This window comes from Hipposideros armiger, unplaced genomic scaffold (genome assembly GCF_001890085.2).
Source record: "Hipposideros armiger isolate ML-2016 unplaced genomic scaffold, ASM189008v1 scaffold_64, whole genome shotgun sequence".
In the NCBI taxonomy this organism is placed as follows: domain Eukaryota; kingdom Metazoa; phylum Chordata; class Mammalia; order Chiroptera; family Hipposideridae; genus Hipposideros; species Hipposideros armiger.
The window spans coordinates 2,518,764-2,544,801 of record NW_017731414.1 but is presented as its reverse complement, the minus strand read 5'-3'; the positions used below and the strand labels follow the sequence as shown (position 1 = coordinate 2,544,801).

Here is a 26,038-nt window from a genome sequence, read left to right as displayed (position 1 = left end):
CCCAACCATGACTGCAACCTTGGGCTAATAGAGCCACTGTCCCTCCTCACTTGCCTATCTCCAAGATTGTCACTTCAATCAGTAAGGCCATGGGCAGGGTTGCTGCCCAGCACTCTAAATTGAGTGAGCCCCTTCTCACCTTTGCAGAGAAGCTGTTGGTCCTCATGGCCTACACCAGCCAAGCAAAACCTTGCTACCAACAGAGCTAGGAAAGGGCATGGGGAGGAATCCCAGGCCAAAAGTCACAGATTCTTACTGTTCTCCCCAAAGTTCAGCAGTTACTTAAGCACAAACACTTCTCAGATTGTTGTATGCCTCTGATGTATTTCCAGAGTGCTAAAACAGTTGATTTTTTTGGGTCAATTCTGTCTTGCTTCATAGCTGCTTCTCTGGGGAAAGGATCTGACAATTTCTCGTCCTTCAATCATTGCTAGAAGCTGCCTTCCAGCCTTGACTTATTTTGAAAATAAAACACACACATATTGGGAGATTAAGTCAGAAAAATTGTCAGAGAGATGGAGAGGGAGATTATGGAGGAAAGAAAACTGATCCTACCCCTTTATCTGCTTCTGTACATTCCAAACTGCCCCAACGTAATTAAAAAAAAAAAAAAGTTGTATCTTGGTGATTTCAATTCATCAGCCACTTCCTTAAAGAAAAAGGAAATTCTCTCTGCTAGAAGCCAGCAGAAACTCCCTCTAGTCATCAAGACACCCAAATTGGGTTATAAGAGTAAGACAGCCATGAAAGAAAAAGAAGCAGTTTTTTAAAAGAGCCAATTGGGGGGCGGCTGGTTAGCTCAGGTGGTTAGAGTGCAGACTCATAACACCAAGGTTGCTTGTTCGATTCCCACATGGGCCAAGGAGCTGCGCCCTCCACAACTAGACTGAAGACAACTACTTGACTTGGAGCTGATGGGTCCTGAAAAAACACACTGTTCCCCAATAAAATTTCTTATAAATAAATAAACTAATTAATTAAAAAAGAGCCAATCAGAAATTCTAGGAAAAGAACACTATATAGCAGTGAAAATGAATTACCATTGCTACATTCAACATGAGCAAAACCCACAAACATTATGTTGAATAAAAGCAAGCAAAGGGTGCAGACTATATAATTCCATATATTTAATGTGCAAAAATAGGAAAAACTAATATGTACTGTTCAAATCAAGAAACTGGTTACCCTTGGGAGGAAGTGACAACAAATGGGCACAAGGGGGGCCTCCAGAGTGCTAGTAACATTCTGTTTCTTGACCGAGCTATAGGATGTGTTCAGTTTGTGAAAAGTATCAAGTGGCATACGTGTACTTTTTATTATGTATGCTATATCTCAATTAAAGAAGAAGGAAATTCTCTTAGCATAATAATCTAAAATTGGCATGATAGTCTTACAAGACTCAGTGCACCTCAAGTCAAAGAGCTTCCACCAACCTAAACTGTGACTAGATACAGCTGTGTTTTTTCATCTGTCCTAATTCACACCAACCTGGGAAAGAGATGGAGCAACCACACCACAGATGACTCTTCAACAACACAGATTTGAACTGTGTGGGTCCACTTATACACTGATTCTAAAAAATAAATATCTGTACGGTTTTTAATCCACAGTTACAGAGTGCTGACTGTATGCATTGATCTATGTCATTTTAATATAGCAGACTTGACTATTCTCACAGTTTTATTATTTGGGGAAGGTGGGGGGGTCCTACAACCAATGCCCCATGGATACAGAGGGACAACTACATTTTTAGGGAGTCAAAAGTTACACGAGGATTTTCAGCTGTGCAGGGGACCGGCGCCCAACCCCCATTGTTCAAGGGTCGTGTGTGTGTGTGTGTGTGTGTGTGTGTGTGTGTGTGTGTGTAGCTTTCCAAGGGATGTACAGAGCCCAACACTCTCAATGAGGATCCAAAGACTGGATCCTTTTAACACAAAATTGTGGTCACTCTCTCCAGAACAAATTAGTTTTAGAATGGCTTTGGGATGGAACAGATCTTACAATTCTGTCAAAACTCAAGACTGTACTTCTTCAATGAACTAGACAGAACAATCTGTGTGAGAACTCAGGGAGACACTAGCTGTACACATGACATTTTATTTGAGTGAAGCTTAAGACTGTAAGTATTGTTGCTAACACTTCTTTCCCTCACCATATGCTGTGCACCAGGGCCGATTTTTGGGTATATATCTGTCACCCATCAACCTGCAAGGCAGAGGTTATCGCCCATTTACAAATGAAGAAGCACAAATGAAGATCACCTGCCCAAGATAAGTCAGGGAGTGTGATTTTTGACCTCCACTCTGCCTGCTGGTCTCCAAAGCCAGGCTCTTTCCACATTCTCACACTGCTTCGCGATTCCCTGGGTTGTCTCCAGACCTGCAGGAGGACCCTTGCTGTGTGCCTGGGTTAATCTCTGTCCCCTGCTCCCTTGCATCCTTTGTGTGTCATAAGGCCCCATCAACTTCAGAAAACATCACATCATCTAAGTGCCATGCCCTTGGGTTGGAAGTCAATGGGCACAGTAGGGGAAACCTGGAACCACAAGGCCCAGAGGCCAAATGCAGCCCAGCCTTTGGTAACAGGAAGATCTGTTTTGGGTTCCAGCTCTTTCAACACTTAAACTCTCCCTCACAATTCACTGGCCTGTCCTGCAGGGGAGCATGGTGATTACAGGAAAAACGTACACCAGCAGCCCAGGAAGGAAAGGGACCCAGCATTTCTCCACAAACACAAGCTCCTCCTTCTCTTCACCCATCTGAGATGTTGCTGAGGACCAAGTTAGAGAGAATAAACTTTATTTCTGGAACTTAAGGCTTCTGGCTTTAGAACAGGGGCTGCAGAAAGCAAAACCAGACAGAAAAGGTCTTTCTGGGGAGCTAAAACGCAAAGCACACCCCCTGCCCCCAAATTAAGATCCTTTCCCAGTAGGAGGGGATTGGATTTCCCGATTTATCTCGAGGAGGTTAAGAATTTTTAATGCTGAGAAACGCCAGGCTAGGTAGTCTCTGAAGTCCTTAGGATACCAGCAGTCTGGGTTCCAAAATGGATTTAACACAAAGATTGCAGCCTGGGGCCCCTCTGGACAGGAGTGCTGTCCACCCCCACCTGGGCAGACGCAAGGGAGACGAGAGACAGACCCTGTGGGGATGGCTGGGAGGCTATGGCCACACCAGCATGCCCACAGTGGGAAGTCTGGATCATGGGACATCTGGGTGTAAACATTCTGGAGAGAATGGCTCCCACCAGAGGCCTGAGGGGAGGGGTGACAACAGAAGCAGAAGCTAGGCCTAAATTTCTCTTTATAGCGTGAAAAGAAGGTTTCTGAGTGAAAACATAGGGTGGTACGATGAGTCTTATTTCTTGCATGCTTTTTCCTTAAGAGCTCACAAAAGCTGAGGATCAGGCAAGTTACCCTTGAAATAATCAGTACTGACTAAGGAGAAACCAACAGAGGACACCACAGAAGACCAGAGCAGAGTGGCCCCTCCTCTGAGATGTGCTGCCTATGAGGAGGCATGGGTGGCACATGTGAGAGGTACCCTGGGCTAGGCTCCTAACTCTGACCCCAGCCAAGTGACCCAGGAAGGGCACAGCATCCCCCTGCATTCCTTAGCCCCAGATCTGCAAGGCAGGAAGGCATGACCAAATGGAAAACTCAAGTTTTCTTACAAACCAAAAGCACGAAGTTGGATAGACAACAGGTACGAGTTTAGCAAAGACCTGCTGCTGACAGGGGAGCTAATAGAGGATACTGCTTCCCCTCCTATGAGATCCACACTGCATGCCACTCACTGATGTCCAGGCCCCAGAAGTCCCTCAGCCAGGAGGACACAACGATGCCAGGGCTGGAGCCCACACGATAACCCACCAAAAGCTGCCTCCTGCAAGCCGGGCGAGGAGGGAGGGGCAGCCTCAAGCCCACCTCCTCATACCTGGTCCTGTCCCAGTTCCCAGCTGTTCCCACTAACCTGTGTGAGGTGCGCATGTCCACAGGCCCGTCACCTGCTGGCCCTTCACCTCTGCCCATGGCTGTCACCTCTGTCCCCTTCAGCAATGTTTGGGCTGGGCTTCCTCCTGGCTCGGGCGTCACTCTCATGTCTCCATCAGTGTTTAAATCTGAAGCCAACAATCCTCTCTCCATTTTTATTTTCTTGCTCTCCACATCATCCTCTGCTGGGTCCTGTTCAAGTGCTCGTTTCTGACTCCGTGTCCGGCATGCTTCTTCGGTCATTCTGAACTTTGAAAAAGGAGAAAAAATGACACTTAAACTTGGCACAATGGAGTTGCTACCTTCTTAGAAACTTTTCAGAGTGTCAACTTGGAGTATTTTCCTCGCCACGTGACAGTGGCAGAAGTAAGTACAACACAGGGCCTATAAAATATGCCTGGGGCATTTCTTCATAGCTCTGAGGAAAGCTGGGACAGGAGCAGAGGGTATCTGGAGAGCTGAGACCGCAGGGACCTGGAAAGGAACAATGGAAGGTGGCTATTTATCAGAAAGAAGGGGAATTCTCAGTGCTCCAGACTCAAAGCAATTAGAGGAAAACTCTGAACTCCCTGCCTGTAAGATTCTGAACACCTGCACTGGGCTGGAGACGTCTGGGATCTGGAAGGGGGATCACTGTCCCAGGAGTAGGGTCACTTCCCGGGCCCAGCCCTGCATTGCACTGACTCGGATTGACCCCTCTCCCTTTCAGTGAGGGCAGCCTCCTCACTCCAGGCTCACCTCAGGGTGGGTAAGGAGTAGGGGTCATATTTAACCCTCTGACTGCTGGTGAGGTAAACTTTTAGTGAGGTGAAGCCTGGCCCAGTACCTGCAGCACATACATATCTTGATTTAAAAAGAAAGAAAAGAAGAAAAAACAGCTGAATCAGTTTTTGATCCCATGACATCACTGGGCTCCACATGACCCTTCCCAGGATTCAATCTGAGAGACAAAGCACTTTCCAGAAAACCAGTCTGAACCGGTTCCAGACAACAAGCTGAAGTGCTGTTAACCCTCACGGAGACAGAAGACAAGAGGGAGGACAGGCAGTGAAGTCTGTCTGCAGGGAGGCAGCAGGCATTCCACAAGAGTCTGGGACACGGGCATGTGCTCTTAAAGGGGCCGCTCTGAGCTTGGCCTCGATGTCCCAATAGGGCAGGACACTAGAAATGAGACTGTAAGGGTTTACCAGGGAACAAAAAGGAATTTAGCTGCCAGACTCTAGCAGAATTCCCGAAGTGCCAGTTCTCCTCAGGACAGTCAGCAGCCATGACCACCAGCACAGGGCCCAGGGAGGAACATACCTCTTGAACCCTTCAAAAGTCTCACTTCACACCTGTGGTATGCTTACACTCAAGGCCTCTGAGCTGTTTGTGTCCACGCAGGCAGGATACCCAGTGCCTGCTTCCTCATCAGCAAACACCCTGGGGAGGTATGTCCTGGGCAGGGCTGGGCAAACCCAGTCCTGGAGCCCTGAGACTGGGAGGCTGGGGGCTGCACAAGCCAACAAAGGGGCCATGTCATCATATAGGGGACACGTTCCTGAGCTGACTCACTCGCAACCTCTTTAAATGAGGCCCTGCCCCAATAGGCCCTGCCATGGACTTAGACTGAAGGAAGGACAGCACAGCTGCTTCTCACTCCTGGTATAGAAGGCAGAGCAGTCCCTCTGCACACGTGTTAAGCCAGCGTGGCACTGACATCTATCTGCTCCTACAGGCAGCCCAAAAGGATCAAACTGAGGTCTCCCCATGGTCATGTCACCACTGGGGTGCTCCCTACCCATACTGATTGAAGGCAGGGCCACGGGCTATGACTTGACCTCCATCTGTCCCCAACCTCTCCCTGGCATCCCAGCCTAGGCCTACCGTCTAACCTGTAGCAACTGCTCAGCCCCAGCTGCCCCAATACAACCCCCATTCCTTCGCTCTCACCTAGATCTCCCCATCCCCTCATCCCTGTCGTCTCCACTGCCCCATAGGGAAGTGAGGGATGCTCCCAAGTGCCTCTCAGACTAAAGTTCTATAGTTTTTGTCTTCAGCATGCCTTGATTACAAACCCCATCAGCCTGCTCACTGAGTCTGTCCATCCTGTCTCCCCATGGGACTGCAGACAAATCACTGTCCTGAGTGGCTGTCATTATGGAAGGGGTGGGTCATCTTTCCTTTGGGCATAGCCTGAAATAGGAGCTCCTCAAACATTTAGAGATTTTGATGAGGAGTGATTCTGGGGGCCGCTTTGGATGGCAGGTACATATACCCCTAGGACCAGGGAGGAGTCAGTGTGGGTGGAAGATGAGGGGAGACCAGGATCTCAGGCAAGGGGGACCCCGCACTGGGGTCCAGGAAAACTCTGACCCTGAGGGAGAAGCTCCCAGTCTGGCTTGGTGTCCACTGGGGGTAAAGGGGATCCCAGGTAGATAGGGAGAACGCACCCCCACACATGATGCTGTGTCCCCCAATCCTGCACTCAGAGTGCCCCATGCTACTCCACTCAGCCTTTGCTCTAGCCCAGTGGGGCTCCCCACAGGTTAAGTCCCAAAATCTTATCCATGATCCTCATCTGAACCCCCAGACCCTGCATGAAGTCCTTCCAACTGCCCACAGATAAGAAGGGGAGTCGGTAACAAGACTGTTGTCCGCCAGGTAACCAGACTGGCAATGTGGTGCCAAGTGGCCTCACTTCATTGTCACTGGTGTATGACAAGCAGTCAGCCACAGTGCCACTCCCGCCAGTCCCAGCAAAGGGCCAGGGAATCCGCTGGCTTGTGCTGCTTGTGCAGTGTCAGGGCAACTCACTCTGAAGCCCAAGGGCTGGAACTATGCCAACCCTAGGCCCAGAACGGATGGCCTAGCCTGTGCCTCTGGCAAGCCACTCTAGGGGGACCTTCTGCACCCCTCCCCCACCACACGAAGGACAAGCACAGCTGGAGGGGACGGGGCCTGCCATGGATGATGGCGCCTCCTCCACAGACATGTGGTTGCCTTAGCACCCACTGGGGCCTGCTGTGGCCAATCCCTGGCTCCTCAGGGCATTACTCCTAGGGAGGGCAGGTGCTGGTAGGAAGCACTCCTCCTCTCCTCAGTGGGAAGGACCAGTGCCCTCAGCACATCAAGGCTGGAGGCCACAGCCCTACAGGCACAGACCCAGAGATGGTGACAAAGTTTCAGGAAGAAACCAGCCTCGAGGAATGAAGTGTAACTGACTGAGGATTTCTGCAAAAAGCAGTGAGGAAGTGGGCCAGCCGAGTGGCGCATTGGTTAGGAGTTGGCTTGGGACACCAGCTCTGAGCAGCAGGGCCCCGGTTCGGATCTCACATAAGGGCTAGTGACACTGCGCCCTCTACAGCTAAGATGGTGAACAACAGCTCAACCTGGAGCTGGGCTGCTGTGAGTTGCTGGCGACGGTGTAGGCTGCAGTGGGGTTGGCCAGCAACGGGCGTGAGCTTTCGTGAGCGGCCGTCCAATGGCCGGCAAGCAACTGCCTCACCCGGAAAGAGCGCAATGATAATACCAACATGGGCTAGTGAAGCGACATCCTCCACAACTAGACTGAAGAACAAAAGGACAGCAACTTGTCTGTTCCCCTTCCCGATTCCCCAATGCTGTTCCCCTCCCCCAATTCCCCAATAAAATCTTTTTTAAAAAAGCAGTGAGGAAGTGTATTAGAATACTTTCTAAGGAGCAGGTGAAAAGGCTGGATTGTCCCAGTTGGTAAATTAGGATCAGCTTCACAATTCCTGTCAAGTGAGGGGAGAATGAAGGGGAAGCTGTGACTGCAGAAGTTCCACCACAGGCCCACTCGTTCAGCAAATGCAGGCCCACTGAGAGCCTCCTGCTCTCGGAGGGATCCTGTGCTGGCTGCTGCCTGCAGCGCAGATCCAATCAGCAGCATGCCCATTGTAAAAAAGGGGGCCACCAGGGTACAAGGATGCCTGAGGGACAGGCTGCTATACAGGGAGCAGGGCTGGAACCCAGGCAGCCTCAGCCCCTCCTTCTTACTCTCCTAACAACCCTGTTCTGATGCATCCTCCCACCTGGCTGGGCAGAAGGGCAGTGGTAGGACGCAGCCCAGGTATGTCCCAGCCACACTAGAAGCTACACAGGCACAGCACAGACCGACCCCAGGATGATGGGGCCATCGAGTCTAAGGTAAAATACTGACACAGGGCTTAGGGTCAGATGCAAATTTCAACGGCCTCTACCAAAAGATGCATTATTTTAGTAAAATGCCACCATCCAACTGGTCTGAGAACCTCAAGTGGAAAACTCCAAATGGTGAATTATGCTGCAGCAGAAACCAGAATTTTTTCCCCCCCAGTATCTTAGCTGTAGAGGGCAGCATCACTGGCCCTCACATGTGGGATCCGAACTAGGGCCCTCCGGCGTCCCAAGCCAGCTCCCAACCAACACGCCACTCGGCCGGCCCACAAACCAGAATTTTTAAACAGGACTTGGGAGACCAACAGAAAGCAAACAGCACAAATCAGGCACACAGGCCCAGGCCAGTTAAAAAAGAGTAAACGGACACGAGTCACAGAACCATAACCCTGAGGCATTATCATTACTACTATCTGGACTATTTATATTACTCTGCTACTAACATACCAGGAGGAGGATTACCATGAGTAATATTCCTGTTTCAGACATGAAGAAAGTGAGGCTTAGCAGTATGTGCTTGGGAGAAGTGACGGAGCCATTGTTCTGAAAAGTGGACTTGGGGTGCTTTTCCCAGAGCCCAAAGAAAGTGAACGTGAGATGGTGGGGGAAGAAAGGTCCTGAGTGTGGACTGACCTCAGGGGGAGCACAGGAAGGTCTGTGGTATACCATCTGTTCTAAAGGATCATCTGCTGATGTGGGGACAGACTAAGGGGATCTGTATCTTGTGGCTCAGGATAGGAAGGGGATGTAGTGGGGAGACATGACCAAATGCTGGGTTGTACTTTAGACGATACAGACATCACAACATGCTAACAGCTGGACATGAGGCAAGAGAGGGTTGCTGTTTTACTGGGTTTTGCCTGAGCAGAAAGAAGAAACTGTTTTTCTGAGATGGGAAAGGAGCAGATCTGAGGGAAGAAGGTTGGGAGTACAGGTAATCTGGACGTGCTGAGCATGAGCCATCTACCAGACCCACACCAAGAAGCTAAGGGACGTCTGCTGATAGGTGGAAGCCTGCACATGGGGCAGCCACTGTCCTCAGAACGGCATGGGGCACCCCTTCCTGTCAGGAAGGAAAGAGGGCCTATGAAGCAACCGACACCAGGGTGGGTGATGATGAGGTCCAGACGCCAGCCTCACCAGCTACTGGCCACACAGACCCCACTGGGCAGGCAGCTCCATCAGGCCAGAGCGCCTCTAAGAAGACACACAGCACCGGTGGGTCTCGCACCCTGGTAGTCCCAGGGCTGGGGCTGTTTTTCCCTTCCAGAACAGACGTCACTCTGCTTGAGGCCTGAGCCACTTCCTGATGCTTATCTCTGAGCAACAGTGGCAGGGATGCGGTGGCTGTTGTTCTAGAAGGAACCCATACCAAAAACCAGCTCTCAAGTTTTAAACAACATCAAACCCTGTTAAGGCTGAGTATAAGGGACATAAACTAAGTTGGAAAACAGAAAAATAGTCCGATAGCCAGCCTTCACTACCGGACATAGCAGAGAACAGAAGTTGGATCTCAGGGAGTAACTGGCCAGGGAAGCTTGTCACTCTGAGCCTCAGTTTCCCCAAATATACCTTACAGACATACTATATAAAGAGACAGTGACGTTAGAAATAAGTTGAATGAGAAAATCAAGTTGCACAATAGTGTAATACCATTCACATGGTTTAAAAGTGCCTTTACAGAAAAAAAAAAAAAATACTGACCGTTTACTAAAATCGAAACTGAAAGAAATGGGGATAAAATCCACAGCACTCATCTCTGAAGAGTGGATTGTTAAGAAACTTTCACTTTCTGTATTAAATTATTTCTCATAACAGTGACAATGTATCAGTCTTCTATTCAAAGAAAACAAAGATAAAAGGAAATCTAGATCAAATAACACTGCCACCTGCAGAGGCTGGGCACTGAAAGGACAAGTGTTAGAAGGCCCTGTGGGGAGGGAGGTGCTGCCCACCCCAGCCCTTGGCCAGGAGGGTGCTTGTGAGCCAGGGAGGACACATGGTTGGCTCCTCAAATAGGCAGAACCAAGAATGCAAGAGGAACACGAAACCTCAGTGAGCTGAGGGAACACCACTGCTACTTTTCCACTTATTATTGGCAAATGTTCATAAAGCTTAAAAGTCCACTTTCTCTGTCACTTACTACCACAACTCTCAAGCTCTAGACAGTAAGCCCAATCCCCTCAGTTCATCCACACAGCCCACATTCTACCTGGGCTACTAGCTGTCCCCAGGGGTCGCCAAGCCACAGCATTCAATGTGGACTTCATCCCTCCTCTTGGATCAATGCTAAACTCTTCCATGGCACAAAGTTCTTTTTCCCATTCATCTTCATTTTCAATGTGGAGCAAACAGTATGGGTTTAGTATGTGTTACTGAGTTAAACCTACAGTTCTATAAATTAGTCTCACGAAGTGTATGATTCCTGGGGTTGCCCTATAGGGCAAAACGAAGCAAACAAGTTGAGTGCTTTCATTAAAAACTCCTGCACTCTGGGGGGTTATCACTTTGTGAGGGGTCTAAGTGTTGCGCTATTACATTGTTTTGTAGAACTGAAACTAAAAAAAATAAAAAATATATAAAAATTAAAAAACAAACAAACAAACAAAAACAACAAGTTACTAATGACAACGAAAATAAAAAATTCCTGCATTCTGACTTTCTGGAAGGTACTGAGATGGAGCCTCACAGACTGAGGCCTAGGTGGGAACAGGAATCTGGGGAGACAGTCCAGGCAGGGGAACAGCATGGGCCAAGCCGCTAAACAGAGACGGTCACAGGCAGAAGAAGGGAGCCCTATCAAGTCCTATGCTAAAGGTTTACTCAAAAAGAGAAATCTTAACTACATACAAACTGGCCGAAGCTAGGTTCTTAGCCCTCAGTGGTCTGAAAACTTACGCCACTCCAGAAATACAGACATTTTCTCTCCGGTACACCATCAAGAGGGCCCCATGCCCAGCCACCTAACTAGGAGCTCCCTGGGCCCTCAAAAACACGAACTGAGATGATGTTGGGAGAGTCTCCCTGCAGCAATCCTGGGGTGTGGGGGGCACACCAACACTCACTGGGGTATCACCCAGAGCCTCTTCTGTTGACAATGGCATGGGTATGCCACCTCACGAGGTGAAGAAATCCAAGTCTAGGTGGGCTAAGGGTATATAGGCCCAGAGCCCAGGTCCCCACTCCTTTCTACCTGGCACTCTCACAAGCTGCCCACTGTGGACCATTCTACTATATGGTCTAAAGGCCTTTTGTTAATTATACCTAAGCGGTTTATTTTCATCTGGAGTGACAAAGACATGATGGGGCTAAAATGACGTACATGCCAGTGAGGAGGAGGATACAACAGCCATCCTCAAATGCCTGCATGGCAGCCACACCTGAGAGAATTAAGATTTGCCCTGCACAGGGCCAGGCCACAGAAGATCCCACAGCCCCCCATAATCAGATGTTATCACCACCAACCAGGTAACAGGCAGAAAGGTGTCAGCATCAATGCTCCTAGTGTGTCCCTAGTCCTAGAAGACTACTGGCCACACAGTAAACAGCTGATGAACAAACGCTTGGGAAGTGGGGGGCTGGACCAGACACCTTAGGACCCCTTTTTGACACTAGGATCCTCAGATCTCAACCCAAGTTGATTGCTCCTCTGTTAACAGAAATGTGGGCTCTTCTTACCGCATTTGCCCCACATGGATCAGCCCCCGTTTTACAGGTGGGGAAACTGAGGCAGGTGGAAGTCACACACAGCAAGTGGGGGCGATGGTGCTGGGTACTAAAGGCCATGCTCCTCCAGGCAGAGTCTACTGAAACACCCTGTCAACAACCCAGAATCAGACTTGAAGTTTCCAAAGGACACTGGGAGCTCCTCACAAGGGGAGTGGGCTTGAATTCTCACCTCAGAGGGTCCAAATGACATTATTAAGTGATTATAGCTATGGAGTGTCGTGAGTGAGACCACACCTTTTGCTGTTTGCTTTCAAAGTACAGTAAGTCCTGCTGGAGCACAACAAATATATTTCTAAAAATTACCACATGTTGCAAAATCATGTGTGGGAACAATGGGGTTTGCTGCACAGCACCCCAAAACTCCATCAGTCACATAAAAAAGACAGGAACCTGGTTTTAAATAGGCTGCATGTTAGGGCCGGCCGAATGGCTCAGTTGGTTAAGAGCTCGCTCAAGAGTTTGAGCTCTGAGCAACAGCGGTTCGAGTCCAGCCCGAGCTGAGCAGCCGCTGAGCTGCCAACAGGTAGCAGGATGGCTCAGCTAAAAAAAAAAAAAAAAAGGCTGCATGTTAAACAGCCAAAAACTATATAAATGCTACCTGAAGCCTGACCCCTTCCCTGTCTGTGTAAGACCTGGCATGTGCTGTGGCTGTGGGTGGGCTGCAGTTTCTGAGTTACTGTGACTAGCTGGCAGGAGGCTGGCTGACTCCAGAAGCAGATGGGTGTGGCCTGAGAGGGGTTGGTGCCATTGACTGACGTGTGTGCACAATGATTCTGTGCACCAGCAGGTGCTCTTTTGGCTGGGAGCAGTCTTCAGGATTCACCTGGTACAGGAGTCAACAAGCCTTATCTCAATGTGACACTAGATATTTTCAGCTCTGTGGGCCATTTGGTCTCTGTCCCGATTACTCAGTTCTATAGCTGCGACAGTATGTCCTCAAATGGTCATAGCTGTGTCCCAGTCAAACTTTATTTACCAAAACAGGCCACCAGCTCATCTAGCATTTCTCCTGGACAAAATCGCACATAGCCAAACACAACTTGCGTATTATGCTCCAACTGTGCCCTAGTATATCAATAGTGTTGGAATAAATCTGCTTTCCCAAAACAAATATTACAGCAGAACTGACTACAGAGAAAAACAGGTTTAAAAAAAAAAAGAAAAAGACTTGAACATGTAAATTCAAACTGAGCCCAGGACTCAAAGTTAACCCTTTTGACAAGTCAGAAGAAATTTAGTTTCAAATAGAGCCAAGAGCACACAGCTTACTGCAGGGTCAGTCAGTCTCACTACACAGGTCAATTTTATACCATCCTAAAAGCCCTACACGCTCTCAAGATAAATAGGTCCCTCATAGACCGAAATTACGTGCTATAAACTCAATTACTGCAGCAGATGAAACTTTAACCCAGTTACAGAAACAAGCAGTTCCTTAGCACATGTGCCTGAGCATCAGACCAAAGCTCCAAGGAGAAGCACAGGGGGTGAGAAGAACCTGATGGGCCCAGGCCCAGCAAGAGGGCCCACGAGAAACCTCACTGAGGGACAGATGTTTGAGCTGGGATGGAAAGTATAAATAGAACACACTGGGACCGAGTCACTGGAGACCTGGGGGGCCCTGGGGATACCCTGAAGCAGGAAGGGAGCCACAGGACCTGGCTTCTCCAGGTAACCAGGACTCGCCTTTGCCCTTGAGGGCTGGGTAGAGGGGTCATCTGGTGTCAGGGAAACCCTGAGAAGGGCACTTTACCTGGTTTGAAAGGGGGGGGGGCCCAGGTCCACACCACACTGCCCCCAACGGTCCCACTCCAGGGCAGGCAAGCAGCACCGTCATAGCCCTACACCCTATGTCCTGTCCCACACAGGTGGATCGAGATCTCTGAACAATCACGATTTGCATCCAGTGCACTCTGCCTAGGGCTGCAGCTCCATAGCCCAGCCCAGAGACAGCAGGAGAGCTTTGGGGACCTAAGGCTCAGCCTCCACCGGTTCAGCACCTCAATCCTTCAATTCTGCTGACCTTTACGTGAACACTGGGCCTGACTGGTGGGCATGTCCCTTTTCTCTCCCAACCTGATGGTGTCCTGTACATCCCTCACTGGAGCTCCCTGGGCTTGGAGACTCAATGAAGGTTTCCTGAGCCTTCTGCCTGTATTAAAAGAGGCCAACAGGGGCCGGCCGAGTGGCGCGATGGTTAAGAACTCGCTTGGGATGCCAGAGGGCCCCGGTTCGGATCCCACATATGAGGGCCAGTGACACTGCCCTCTACAGCTAAGATGCTGAACAACAGCTCAACCTGGAGCTGGGCTGCCGGGAGTCCCCGGCGACGGTGTAGGCTGCAGCCCCTGTGGCAGTGGGTTGTCATGGGCTACCGTGTGTGGCCAGCAGCCAGCGTGAGCGGCCAGCAGCCGCAGTGAGCGGCCGTCCAGAAGCTGGCGACTGATCTGCCTCGCCAGAGAAGAGCGCGATGATGGTGCCAACTTGGGCCAGTGAAGCGACATCCTCCACAACTAGATTGAAGAACAAAACGACAGCAACTTGTCTGTTCCCCTTCCCCCAACTCCCCAGCACTGTTCCTATCCCCCTAATTCCCCAATAAAAATCTTTAAAAAAAAAATAAAAAAATAAAAAAAATAAATAAATAAAAGAGGCCAACACAGCCTGCCAGGTGGACAGTCACTTTACGAAAATGAGACACGTGACCAACAAATTCTCCTGTCCTGCTGAAGGGGCTCTTCCAAAGGCTTCTCATGAGGTGGGCAATGTCATTGTCAGCCTTCGAGGGTCACGGTTCCAGGGTGGCTGAGGTCAGTGTAAAGAGAGGGAAAGAAACAAGGAACGCAATGTCCAGACTTGGGAGCATCTGACCCCATTCGATGGACACCCTATTGGCAAAAGATGAAAGCAGGAAACTGGGGCATCGACAGACACCTCCCTGCTCCCCAAAGGTGCAGCACACCAGACTAGGTGCACACCAAACAACCATGCACCACACACACAAATACACATGTGTGCATCTACACTAATGCATGCTCCCACACATGCACACCATACCCACTTACACATGCAGTTTTCATCCCTTCCTCCCACTTCTGAATCTTGTCCAAATATCTCAGAAAAGGCCTTTTTTCTCAATTCTGAGCAAAGAACAGTTCTTATGGGTGATCAGTGTACACTCAGCTCCTGATCCACCTGTCTCAAGGAGGAGGAAAACCATTAAGTATGGAAATGAGATTAGATACAGGAGCCAGGACCACCAATTCCTAAAGCACAGAAGGAGCCCAGGGCCCTGCTGAGCCTCGCATGGATCTCCTCATGCATCCACCATTTCAACCCACACTTCCTCAAGCCCCGACTGAGACAATTTCGCACCCGACTGGAACTGCAGAAATTTTCAAATCACTAGCACTGTAACCACACACCTTTTTACAACTTTGTGCATACGATAATTTAAGCTTCCAGATAAAGCAAAGAACTGTTTACTGTTGTTTATCTGAGTGATGCATGAACCCAGAAGGGAAGTTCTGCAGCACGGGATGCTTGTTACTCAGCACCTAGGACATCCCTTCTCCTAGTTCATGGTCCATCTGGCCCAGCAAGACATGGACACCAACGGGCTCCTGACAAATGCTGATCCTGCACCTGATGGTGACCTCCAAGGAGCCAGTGACCTTGGGGAGCCTCCTCTGTGGAGGGCTGGAGGAGCAGCTTGGTGTACCTGCCTTCAAGGGAGCACAGACACAGTAAGGGCTGTAAGATGCATGTGCCAATCTCCATTTTATTACAAGCCAACGTCAGAAAAGGAGTCCATCTGCTAGTCCAGAAGAGGAGAGGAAGAATCTAGAAATGCTTCATTTGAGCTGGGCCCCAAGGGTAGAAAGTGAATCTGTAGAGAGAAGAGGAAGAAATGATAGCAGAAAAGGTGAGGAGGCAACCTGAAACTAATAAAAAAAATTTTTTAGGGCCAGCCAAGTGGCGCGATGGTTGAGAACTGGCTTGAGATGCCAGAGGGCCCCGGTTCAGATCCCACATATGAGGGCCAGTGACGCTGCCCTCTGCAGCTGAGATGCTGAACAACGGCTCGACCTGGAGCGGGGCTGCCGTGGGTTGCCGGCGACGGCGTAAGCTGCAGCCCCTGTGTCAGTGGGTTGCCATGGGCTACCGTGTGTAGCCAGCAGCCAGCGTGAGCGGCCAGCAGCCGCAGTGAGCAGTCGTCCAGAAGCCGGCGACTGATCTGCCTCGCCCGGGAAGAGCACAGTGGTGGTGCCAACTTGGGCCAGTGGGGCGACGTCCTCCACAGCTAGACTGAAGAACAAAACGACAGCAACTTGTGTGTTCCCCTTCCCCCGACCCCCCAGCATTGTTCCCATCCCCCCAATTCCCCAATAAAAATCTTTAAAAAAAAATTTTTTTTAAAGAAAAGGCAAAGAGGCATAAATATACAGATGCATGTAAACCTATCTCCAAGAAAAGTTGATAAAACCAAATAAAACCAAATAAAAGGAGATCAAAACTTTTTTAACAACTGTTTTTTAAATGGAATGAGGTTGCTTAAAAGAAAAAAGCATCCCTGTTACAGAGAGGCCACTTATATTCAGTATTGAGAGGCTAGTGATCCATGGGCTTCCCTGGGCTCTGGGTGTCCTTCAGAAGTCCAGGGGCTGGGGATGGAGTAGGGTCTTGACCGGCATCAGCCTGAGAGTGCGGAGAGCTGGAACCTTTCATTGGGTCCTGAAGGACAGAGGAGGGGAGCACTAAGAGTTGTGAGGTGGCACAGAGCACACTCCAAAAAGACTTGGATGTGCATATAACTTAAATGAAGTTCCTCCAGTCACTCCATCAAACAAGTCATTCTGAGCACCAGTATGCTCCTTAGGGGACCAACTCTGTCCCCATTCCCCACAGGTGTTCTCTACCTTCCAAGAAAAAGACACCACTTGCAAGTGCAGTGCTCAGCTCAAGAAGCAGGAGTCAAAGGGAAGGTTAAGTTCAGGAGCATCTCAGCCTCCTCCTAATAGAGCACTGCTAACATCCCGGGGGGACCCAAACACAGCACTCCATCTAAAATGCTGATGGCCCTTCAAATATAAGCCATCACCACAGCGGGAAGGGGGCTCATGTACAGTTAAACATCCATCCTATCTGGTCACCTTCAGTCCTAGGTTCAAGAACCACCCAGCAGGGCCCGGCCAAGCGGCTCAGTTGGCTAAGAGCTTGCTCAAGAGTGCGAGCTTTGAGCAACAGGGTCGCTGGTTCAATTCCCACATGGGCCAATGAGCTGTGCCCGAGCTGAGCTGCCAACAGAGAGCATGTGCTCCTAACACCAAGTTTGCCTGTTCGAGGTGGTGGGCTATGCCCACCCGCAACTAAAGACTGAACTCGGTACCTTGAGCTGAGCTGCCGCCTGGATGGCTCAGTGAATAGAGCATGTACTCTTAACAACAAGGCTGCTGGTTCGACTCCTACATGGAATGGTGGCTACGCCCACCCACAACTAACTGAACACAGCACATTGAGCTGAGCAGCGCAACTGTACTTGGAGCTGAACTGGCTGTGCCCTCCACAACTAAGATTGAAGGACAACAACTTGGCTGTTCCCCTCCCCCAATTCCCCAATAAAAATCTTTAAAAAAAAAATAAAGAACCACCCAGCAATGCAGGTAGTTAAGACTGAAGTGAAGTAAAAAGAGCAGGCACATCGGGCATTCACATTTACAAATAAACACATTTACAATCTTTTGATTATTTTCTTAACGTGGAGGACTTGTAAATGATGCCTATGAATTAATGCTTTTTGGGGATATATTTAATAAAATTTTGGAGAGCAGACACTAACATACTCAAGTAGTGGCCATCAACATTTTTGAAGAGAAAACCTTAATAGTCTTTGGATTCCTCAATACCAGTCCCATGGAGACTGCACAGTCGATCCAATACTGGGAGCATGTTACCTCAACAGTGTTTGGGAACAAAGCCAGTTTCAGGACAACTTATTTCCAGAAAAACCCTCTGTCATGCCCTTGGCGAGACTCATGCCATAGTAACCACCAACCCTGTGATGGTACATCCGGCTGCCCAAGCTCACCCTGGGACAGCCAGGTCCTACCCTTCCCCCCAACCTCCCTCCCTGCAGTCTTGGGGGGGAAAAAATGGAGACAGTGTATCTCCTGTCCCTGGGAGATGGTAAAGGGGTGATGCTTTTATCTTCCCCGAAACACAGCCAATCTCCTGGAAAACTCTGAATACAGGAAACAACCTTGACCACACAGGCCACGTGGATCCCACTCAGCTGTCTATACCTCAGCCCCACACCTTGGCTTCTGAACACCCTTCCTAGTGACTTTCCTGGTGAGAGGAGATGAAAGCCCATCTTCTCCAAGACACTCAGTAGGAGAGAGTGCACTTACACTAATCACACGTTAAGAGGGGGAGAGACTGGTGGCAAGTGTCTTTAAAACTGTCACTAGTTCCCCCAGGCTCACACTGCAGATGAGGACTTGGCTTTAGTGTTTGCTATCTCAGAGGTGCTCAGTAAGCACCCAATGCCGCACACATAGGGTCACTTCCAGGTGGGCATCTGAGCCTCTGACAGCTGGGCTGTGGCCAAAGCCGAACCCTGAGCCCCAGAGAGCGTAACATATGCTGCAGGAGGAGCACATGACACAGAAACAAAAGTGCCACATGTGTAGGGAAATCTGAGCAATATTAAATGTCCACCGGAAAATGGTGACCAGTAAGTAGTAGTCCCCCTGGTGCAGGATGTCACTGTGAGGGTTAATTGGCCACATTTCTCTCCTACGAAAAAGGACCAGCCCTCTGTCCCCTCCCAGCTGCCTCCTAGGCCCTGAGCCTTGCGGCCCACAAAGGGTTACGCCTGCCATTTCCATGACATCTGCAATGTACCCATCGGTATCACATCACAAAATGGAAGGCCCTAACCCTTCCAGGGCCAACTCCCTAGGGGCCCAGCAAAGATGCAGCCTTGACTGCCAGCTCCATCAAGGCCTGTGTATGAAAATGGCAGGGAGGTTTTGCACATAAAATTCCGGGACAGACCAGAATGGCCTTCTCTATTCTGGGAAGGGGATATGAGCAGAAAGTGGGGGAACCAGGTGTGCATCTGTTGTCTTTTTAATCAGGGTACCCAGTAATGTGGTGACACCACTGCCTGGAGGTCCTGATTAGCCCTTTGTCAAGCTCCTTCCAGCACACATCTGTCAGTGTCAGAGTCTACAGCTGCCCCTGGAGGATCAGAACCAGCAGGGAAAGCTACTTCTAGGACTAAAGCAAGTTTCTGGTCTCAACAAAGCCAATGGGCCTAAGAAACAGCTGTAAGAGCTGGAACAGAAACCCCACCTCTCCCCTCTACCCTATAAGTGGAAATCTTCCTCTTGGACAGAGGTTGTTCTGATTATAGACACCTATACCAACCTCCAGGACACAGCTGAACTAAGCTAGACGGTATTGTATTAGCGGTCCTTTTGTAAATAAAACATGCTAAAAGCAAAGTCCTCACCCCAGCATCAAGGTCCTATCAGCCTCTCTGACCTGTCTCCTGCCATTCCCTGCCCCTCCCCAATCCGAGATCCCAGTCTCTCCGCTCTGGCCAGTTACATCCTGGCTGCTCCTCTGGCAGCCAAGCTCACTTCCATCCCAGGTCCTTTGCACTTTCTGCTCCCTCTGCCTGAAAGGCTTCTTCCCCAGGTCTCTGTATAATGTTCCCTTTCTTCAGGTCTCAGCTGAGACAGCAAATGGCATGACTCTCCCTCCATACATTCTCATTGATGGGTCTCTACCCCCTTGCCCACTTCATCACCACCTGACATTCTATTTACTCATCTCTGTGTGTCTTCCCATACCCATCAAGAACAGGGAACGCCTCTTTGTTCAGTGCTACCATCCCAAGGCCCAAGATAGAATGGTGCTCAATACATATTTGTTAAAAAGATGAGAAAAAGCACTTTCAGAACTCCCAGCTATCACACTCCCATTCCTGGTTAAATAAGCCAAAATGTCTTCATGCCAATAGAAAATACTCAAAAACAAAACCCTTATCTCACACCATATACAAAAATTAAAAATATGTCAAAGACCTAAATATTAAAAGCTAAACCTAGTATAAAGCCCTTAGAAGAAAATGTAAGGATTAAAGCATGACCTTGGATTTGGCAACAGATTTCTTAGCCATGACACCAAAAGCACAATAATAAAGAAAATATTGGACTTCATCAAAATTCAAATCTTTTGTGCAAAGGACACTATCAAGAAAGTGAGGGCCGGCTGAGTGGCTTAGTTGGTTAAGAGCTCGCTCAAGAATTTGAGCTCTGAGCAACAGCGGTTTGAGTCCCGGCCCGAGCTGAGCAGCCGCTGAGCTGCCAACAGGTGGCAGGATGGCTCAGCTAAAAAAAAAGAAAAAGAAAAAAGTGGGGAAAAAAAAAACCTCAGATGGGAGGAAATATTTGCTATCTGATAAGGGTCTAATGTCCCAAATATATAAAGAGCTGTTACAACTCAACAACAAAGAGACAACCCAATTTTAAAAAAAAGGACTTGAATAGATATTTCTCAAAGATGATACACAAATGACCAATAAGTACATGAGAAGATGTTCAACATCACTAATCATCAGGGAAACGCAAATCAAACCACAATGAGATACCGCCTCACACACACTAGGATGGCTATAATAAAAAATAAATTTAATGGAAAATAACAAGTATTGGCGAGGATGTAGAGAAACTGGATCCGTCATACATTGCTGGTGGGAATGTAAAATGGTACCATGATGCGGAAAACAGCCTGGCAGTTCCTCAAAAAGTTAAATACAGAATTACCATATGATCCAGAAATTCCACTGCTAGGTATATAACCAAGAGATATGAAAACACGTTCAAACAAAAACTTGTACACAAATGTTAAAAGCAGCACTGTTTACAATAGCCAACAAGTAAAAACATCCTAAATGTCCATCAACAGATGAATGGATAAACAAAATGTAGTCCCATCCACACAACAGAATATTATTTACCCATAAAAAGTAAAGACGTTCTGATTAATGTCACAACATGGATGAATATGAAAAAAATGCTAATTGAGAGAAGTCAGTCACAAAAGGCTACACAGTGTATAATTCCATTTTATCTGAAATATGCAGAACAGACAAATCCAGAGACAGAAAGTAGATTAATGGCTACTAGGGAGGGCCCTGGGGAGCGCAGGGGTGGGGGAGCAGGGAGTGACTGCTAATGGGTACAGGTTTCTTTTTGGGATAAAAATCTGGAATTAGAGGCGATGACAGCACAATATTGTGAGTGTATTAAATGTCAATGAATTCACACTTTAAAATGGTTAAAAGAGTTAATTTTACCTGTTTTTTTTAAGGGCAGGATAAATAAAAACAAAACAAAACAATCCAAATCCCAAGAGCCACAACTCCTCTAGAGCTGCTAAACTACTAAAAGACAAAAGCAGGTTTACTTTGACCCCAAGAACAGAGAATCATGTCTTCAAGAAAAGATTCCTTTATGCAACAAGCTCCCAAAATACAGAAGGGGCCTCAACCAGGGGTCCACAGCCTTCCTTGTGCATCACTTGTCTATAGTGCTCACAGCGCAGCAAGCTCACCACACAGATAGGAACTAAGTAAGAACCATTTCCCTGCAAAGGAAGGAGCTGATGCCCTGGAGTGTGACTACGTGGGATGGGACACACAAGGGACAATTTACTGATGGAAGGCCAAGGTGGAGAGAGGGGCACAACGCTACCACAGGCAGAGTTCAAGTCAAGTCACGACCATCACAGGCTTCACACTGCAAGCGTACCACTGGCCTCAGTCTCACAGGTGTTTCACTCATTAATTCATCCAAACACGGGCTTAGTTTCTACCAAGGACCAGGGCTGACTGGGCCCCAGGGAGACTCCCCCGGGGGGGTTCCAACGACAGGACTCCCACCCAGAACTGCATAGGCCCCCAGGAAGCCCCAGGAGGGCACAAATGGAGGCAGGGGCGGGCAGCAGACACAGAGCAGGTAGGTGACATGGTGCAAGGTCCCTCCCATGCTGGAGGGGTGCAGTGATCCTCAGAAGGCACAAAGGCTCAAATTTGTAAAGCACTACTTTTTATAAGACAACGTCATGAAGTAGAAGACCAGCTAACCACCTACTTTATCTACTCAGCTGGCTATGGCTGATATGGACGGACAACACCAATGGGAAGGTGAGACTGGTCTCTAATCAACTTAGGTCTGAAAACAATGTCAGAGCCAGAGTATTGAAGTGAGGATCACAGGTGGTGATAAAATGCGCTCCAAGCATGTGTGTGGGGAGGGGACGGGGCAGGCCAAGGCTCATGGATCAGAAGATGCCATCCACCACAGCACGTCAAACCAGAATGATGCCTGGTTCACCTCCACATGCTTCAGCTTCCTTACCTGTGAAATGGGAACAGCACCCACCCACATTATCACTAATGCTCTCCAAGGGCTCCACAAAGGTTAGCTGTGAGTGTGATTACAGAAAATAAAAATGCTATAATGAGAGTCTGTCCTACCTGGACAGTCCACCAGCCATGGCCCCTCACAGCAATTCCAGAATCTCTGCTGAAGGTTTTCTGTTTGAATTTAAACTAACCACAGACTAACCACCCTGACTTTGTAAACAGCTGTTTCCCCTGCCCTCGGTGATGTGCATTATAAAGCTCCTGAGGGAATGCCTCAGTCAAATCTGTTTTGTAAACTTTGATTATGGAAAATTGCAAACATACCCACAGAAGTAGCAAGCAGCACGATTATCTGCACGTGCCCACCACCCAGGTCTTCAGGTGACCAATCTTGGTCTCTCACACCCCACTAGCTTCTGTGAAGCAAATCCTATGCAACACGCACTTACGAAAGAGAGGGTCAGTATTTGCCTCTATAGGACAAACCACCACCATCATACCTTCAACAATTGTTAACAAGCATTCCTTAATCTTTGTCAGTCACATTTGGTTGAAATCTATAGGTCCCCCCTCCCCCTTTCAATCATACATTGAAGTAATTAGGTCATTTGTCTTGTTTCCCACAGTTAGGTTTTACTGGTGGCATCCTTGTGGTATAATGCCACACGCCTGATTTCCCGTAAACTAGATTTTAAGGCCTAACCAAGCATACGTCCCTCTGGAAGCACATGTGCCCTCCTTGGGGGCTGACCACAGAAGATTGCTGTTGGGACCCACCATTTCATTAGGTGTCTGAAAACTTATAAACTTATAATTCCATCACTTCATTTCAATTGGCCAGAATATGTCTATAGCTGCACTGTCCATTAGCCACATGTGGCTATTTAAATAGACTAAAATTAAATAAAATTAAAACTTGACTTCCTCGAACTATTCCAGGTGCCACACTGGATGGTGTGGGTTAAGAGCATTCCAGAAAGTTTTGTAGGGCAGTGCTGATCTGTGAGGGAAACTTGCTCTTACCCACTTATTTTGTTTCTCATCAGTTCAGTCCACAGAGAAGAGGTAATAAATACTCGCTTCTTTCCCTCTATTTACCAATTTTCAAGATAAGTTGGTTTCTTAACACCCTCCAAAGGGACCAGGGAGTGTTTTTCCTTTCCTTTGAGCACCAAAATGAACCCATGGATTTTTAACACATTTGATGCTCCAACTCGGGACTGCTTGATCTCCCTCATGCTCACCTGTCTCACCCTTGGGCCGGGGGCGGGGGGCTGCATGAGTCCTTCTGGCACAACTCCAGTACCATCTGACACAATTGGAATATTCCAATGTAAATTTAGCATTAAAACATTTTAACTTAAATACTTTGATTTTATATCTACACTTTTCTTTCATGCTGAAAATTTTGGTTCTTAAAGACATTAATTACTTACTTGTTTTCTTCTATGATATAAGATTATTGGTATTGTTAACCTGAAACTAAAAACAGAATTCCTAAAAACAGTTAAAGATTTTTAAAATTTTATTTGTCCTTATGGTGTATTATCACTAAAACATTCAAACTACTGTGTTTTAAAGTTGTGTGAAATACATACTGTCTGAAAGGTTAAGTCACCAACTTGAATTACAACTGACATGCATATAGATTCATTTTTTTCATTTTGCTTTGGTTTTTAGGGATTGTTGCCCCTCTCCCATTTGACATACTTTTATTTTGTAATTATAGAAAACACATACCCAGTGCTACTCAGAAAGGAAATCCAGATAAGTCTCCAGTAACCCTGTGTCCTCTCATTTCTCCTCCCAGAGGTGATGAGTTAATTTATGGGTTATACTTCCATTTTTTTAAAATTATATGCAAATACACATACATTCATATCCCCCCCCCTTTCCTTAGATAAAAGTGAGTGCACTACATCTCTATCCTTCACCTTGTTCTTTTTTCACTTGTCATTTCACCCTAGAAATCCCATCAACATGAGACAAAGACATCCGTCCTTCCTTTGCTGAGGGGCTCAGCTCCACCCCCATCAGTCCCCAGTCCCAACTGACAAATATCTAAGCCACTTTCTAGTTTTGCTACATCAGGCTGTTGTAATGAACAGCACTGTCACAATCCTTATTTTTGACAGTATATCTTTGGGATACATTTTTAGAAGTGGAATTGCGGGAGCACAGGGTAAGCAAGTCCCCCCTCAGAGCAGTTATGAACCCTCAAAAGCAATGTATGGTGGTGTCTGATTCCCATCTACAAACGGAGTCCACCTCTGTGGACTACAGATCAGAAATGTTTTGAAGAAGCTCCAACACGTGTTATTCTTAGTATCAAAAAGACTGAGCATCTTCCACGCCTTGGTTAAGGGCCATCTGCACTACTCTTTCTGTAAACTGTTTTTCTATAAGTCACCCATTTTTTATCCTGAACGCCCAGCACAAGGCCCTTGGCGCATGAGCAATGCATACCTGCTGAATGAACAGGACCCAACAGGCAAAACTCGAGGGTGGACATCCCGTGCATTCGCCTAAGCTGACAGCCTGGCCCTTCCACGTGCACATCAACAACCGCGTACAATGTGGGCGTTGTGCGGGGCTGTGTGCACCTCGGGGCTTGCCTCGAACAACGCCCCCCCCACTCCTCCTCTGTGCCCATTGGGTCCTGGATGACAGGAATGGGGAGACCCCAGCTGACCACAGGCCATGGTTCAACTGAAGTAGATGTGGGCTGGTGTTGACCAGAAAAAAACTAAAAATCAATCAATCTGTTGAGCTGACTTATACCCCACGACATAAAGCACATAAGCTGACATATTCATAAATTTTAAAAAATAATTACTCAAGGGCCGGCCGAGTGGCGCGATGGTTAAGAACTCGCTTGGGATGCCAGAGGGCCCCGGTTCGGATCCCACATATGAGGGACAGTGACACTGCCCTCCACAGCTAAGATGCTGAACAACAGCTCAACCTGGAGCTGGGCTGCCGTGAGTCGCCGGCGACGGCGTAGGCTGCAGCCCCTGTGGCAGTGGATTGCCATGGGCTACCGTGTGTGGCCAGCAGCCACCGTGAGCGGCCGTCCAGAAGCCGGCGACTGATCTGCCTCACCCGGGAAGAGCGCAATGATGGTGCCAACTTGGGCCAGTGAAGCAACGTCCTCCACAACTAGACTGAAGAACAAAAAGACAGCAACTTGTCTGTTCCCCTTCCCCCAATTCCCCAGCGCTGTTCCCATCCCCCCAATTCCCCAATAAAAATCTTTAAAAAAAATAAAAATAAAAAAATAATAATTACTCAAGGGTGTTTTTTGGCCTAACATTGACCGTCACATGCCATGACTATTCACAGGCCATCCTTTCCCATCAAACCCCTTCACACAGCAAGGCCTTAAGGAACACCGAGGATGGTTTCCGGAAGTTCCCTTCTGAATACCCAAACTGACAGCTTGTCATGCTATGGCTGCCTCTTCCCTGCTGGCCCTGTGACAAGGAAGGATGAGGTTTCATTCATTCAGCAAGTACTTACTGCTCAGACCATGTACTTCTGAGTTAACAAAGGGCCAGGCAAAGGTAGGGGCACCCAGCCTTGGACCTTGGAGAGCCCTAAGCCAGCCTACTGTCTTCAGACAATGCCCTGGGCTGCAGGATGAGGGACGGTCACTCACCCCCCTGGGGCTGCAAGTAAGGCCTTTTCCAGATACAGTAAAACCTTGGTTTGCGAGCATAATT

General features: G+C 48.3%; 1 protein-coding gene across 5 annotated transcripts in view; it reads right to left on the bottom strand.

The window, feature by feature from the left end:
• The window catches only part of GATAD2A (GATA zinc finger domain containing 2A), a 100,194-nt gene that overhangs the window by 32,970 nt on the left and 41,186 nt on the right, over positions 1-26,038 (bottom strand). For 2 of the 5 annotated variants that reach the window (XM_019641987.1, XM_019641982.1), the window contains exon 3: positions 3,972-4,240. In XM_019641987.1, the coding sequence (XP_019497532.1) occupies positions 3,972-4,240 (269 nt within the window). Of the gene's footprint in view, positions 1-3,971; positions 4,241-14,940; positions 15,017-15,600; positions 15,765-26,038 lie in introns of those variants that run through there. The other 3 variants (XM_019641986.1, XM_019641984.1, XM_019641985.1) reach the window with 3 other exon arrangements.